Raw genomic sequence first — 2916 nt, forward strand, 5'->3', positions numbered from 1 at the left:
CAATCTGGACATTGGAATATGGCAGGAATGGGAAGCAAGAACAGCTGCTTGATGCGCCTCTCAATCTCCTTCACCACGGTGGGGTCGTCATTCGCTGCCTCATGGGCGTGTCCCATGTTGTACATGAGCCAAGCGTGTTCGTCGCTTGGAAGGACGACAGTGCTAGGCTCCTGTCCCAGGAGCGTCCGTGCCTTGCAAATCAGCATCTCGAACGAGAAGGGATACTGCCAGCGGAGCTCCTGTGGACGTGCAGCGGCCTTGCCTTCGTCGGTCCAGATATGTGGCGGTGCGCGCTGAATGGGCAACATCAGGAGCTTGGCCAGCAGTGCATGAGATTCGGGGAAAGACCGGGAATGGCCATAATACAGCGCAACTGGTCTCATCTCCTTCGTGATCTTCCCGCCGTACTTGGTGAGGCAGTCGCGGTGGTACCAACGCTCGCAGGCCTCACACCAACGAACCACATGTTCCGTCGGATAGTAGACGCACTTGTGCTTGCAGGCCGACTGGCGGCAAATCTTGGGCTGTGAATTTGGCTGACCGCAGAGCGACACTGAGTGTGCGGCGACAACGTGGGGAGGGTGGGAGACTCACCACCCATTGGAACACATTCTTTTTGACGGTGACGACCGCGGGCTGGGTCGGGACTTCAGCCCCATTGGCCACCGAGGTGCCTGACACGGTGAAGATGTCGGTGTGACTCATGGGTCGAAGATCGCAGCGCGTATAGCTGAAGCGCACGATAGGGCTCTTTCCGAATATCGCGGTAGCACTATTGACATTGTGGTGCGTGCTCAGAATGAGCTCATCACGGCCCATCGCGTCGACGAAAGGTTGAAGGGTTTTGGAGACCTTGACCTCGTCAAAGTCCTGAGGTCGGTAGAACCAGGCAATGTCGACGTATTTCTATGCCGCCCATGGTCAGCGCAAGATCATGGTGGAGCAATATCTCATACCTGTTTGCTCAATGGGTCCTCGCGAATGTCGGTTACCTCTGCGTGCCAGAGCTGCTGTGTGCTGCACTGCTTTGACCGGCCCCGCTTCCCTTCACCCTGGTACTCGAATTCTTCATACTCATCGTCGCTCCCAAATGGCTCGGCATCGAGTTCCTGCTGCTTGATGGCATAGTAGTCTTGGAGTACCAGCATCAGCGGATCGTCAGCAGGGAGGCTCTGAGCGAACGATTGTTCATCAAAGTGGAACCGTTCTCCACCCTCCTCATCGGAGACATCATCATCGCCTGCTTGAACCTCGCGAGTCGTTCCTGCAGGCAGTGTGACAATGCTGCGTGCGGGTGAATGCGAGTGCATAGTGGCTGAGGGGCGCAAATGCTCACATGTCGCCGGGATGGATCACCAGGCTATCATTGCGGTTCGCCGTGAGCACTGTGGCTTTGTCAGCAAGTGGTTGGTGGGGGAAATGACGACACTCACAGCGGACACTGGCCAGTGGCGTCAGGCGTTTGAAGGCCTTATCAGAGATGAAGTCTTTTGCGGGCTTCTTGTGTTTACTCATGAAGGGGATCAGGGCGCAGGGCGCGGCGTCCTGCGTGTGTTGTGCTTGCTATATAAGGTTGGTTTGAGGGCCTCGTGTCGACTGCATGTTGGCTTATCTTTGCCTCATGTAAGCCTCATGTGTGTCAGAAGTAGCTGAATTGTCATGCGTGTTCCGCACACCCAATTGTGTAAAATTTGCACGTGCTGTGCAGTGCGAATACAAATAGCAGCTGAGGGCATGATGTGTTCTCCATATCCATACAGCCGGCATGGACTCCCACCGTATGTGGTCCCTGCGGGGTTGTGGAAATGGGTACTAACCACAGTGCAGGCAATGGCTATAGCTCACAGCAGCATTCTGAACGCAGATTTTTCGATCTAGAAGCAACCAATCGACTGGTAGAAGCTTTCGCTGCACAGGGCCTCGACTCAGACTCAGACAGCAATGACGATGTCGAGTCAAACAGATCGAACATTGATGTCGACATGGATGGACCCACGGGGTCGAGTGATGTCGACATCGATGTGCCCATGGGGTTGATGGCTGGCTACGGGGCAGAAGACATGACAGGTGCAATTGACGATTGTCTGAGGCAGTTGCAGAGTGACTCCTCGGCAGAGGAAGACGTGGATGAGCAGGAGCAGGCAGATGACCCGTTCTTGGAAGGGCTCAGTCAAGCCATGTGGAGCCCAAGGATTCAGCAAGCCGATGATCGCCTCGGCGAGCCAGAAGACCTGGACTGGCCTGTACAATATCGGCAGCCGCGTGAGTAGTGATAACATCACACGTCTCATGACTCTCATTTCGAGGGATGCAGGCACTCCGTTGAAGACGCCAGCTGGTAGTCGTTCTCACTCCCCCTCTGAACAGCGTGATGCTCCAGTGTTCTTTGAACATGCACGTCGGGACATTGTGGACCCCTTGGATACAGAAGAGCAGTTGCAACACATGATTGCCCTGATTGTGAAGGGTGAGCGAGAGCGGCGCGAACGGGCAGAGGGGCCGCCTTCCTCACCAGAGATTCCACTTGGGATTCGGCGCCGCACTCGACCACTGGAGCCGTCGTCCCCAGACATGCCTCTTGCGACCCAGATTCGTAGAGGAACCCGCATTTCATGTTCCCCCGCAATGCGACTGGAGCCGTCATCCCCAGACATGCCTCTTGCGACCCAGAGACGCAGAGAAAACCGCACCACCTCATCGCATGTAGTGCCTCTTGCTCGTCACTCTCGTAGGCTGCCGCGTCAGCTGAATTCGCTCGTGAGAGAGGTGCCACGGAGGAGAACAGATGACGACATGGATGTGGACAATGGAGTTCGCCCTGAAGAGCCTGCTCGCTCACCTTCCGCTGTCAATCATGAGGAGAGCAGCGGAAGTGGGAGCGGAGACGACTATGAGCCTGAGCCGCTATTGGCCCCT

The 2916-nt window shown here is 56.0% G+C and overlaps 2 protein-coding genes across 2 annotated transcripts; one reads left to right on the forward strand and one right to left on the reverse strand.

Annotated features, from left to right (window-relative positions):
* Positions 1-10: 10 nt before the first annotated feature.
* On the reverse strand, positions 11-1515 carry L226DRAFT_573080 (uncharacterized protein; the record flags this gene model as incomplete). The annotated part of the gene is made up of 5 exons (XM_067684779.1): positions 11-536; positions 595-906; positions 957-1284; positions 1337-1385; positions 1434-1515. Coding segments are annotated over 5 exons (1297 nt in total), but the record flags the coding sequence as incomplete, so codon positions are not given.
* Positions 1516-1765: 250 nt separating this feature from the next.
* Positions 1766-2270, forward strand: L226DRAFT_573081 (uncharacterized protein; the record flags this gene model as incomplete). Its single annotated transcript, XM_067684780.1, has 2 exons — positions 1766-1778; positions 1828-2270. 2 exons carry the CDS (start codon positions 1766-1768, stop codon positions 2268-2270), a joined length of 456 nt encoding a protein of 151 aa, XP_067532891.1.
* Between the last annotated feature and the right edge of the window lie 646 nt (positions 2271-2916).

Source organism: Lentinus tigrinus (assembly GCF_003813185.1).
Source record: "Lentinus tigrinus ALCF2SS1-7 unplaced genomic scaffold L226scaffold_23, whole genome shotgun sequence".
In the NCBI taxonomy this organism is placed as follows: Eukaryota; Fungi; Basidiomycota; class Agaricomycetes; order Polyporales; family Polyporaceae; genus Lentinus; species Lentinus tigrinus.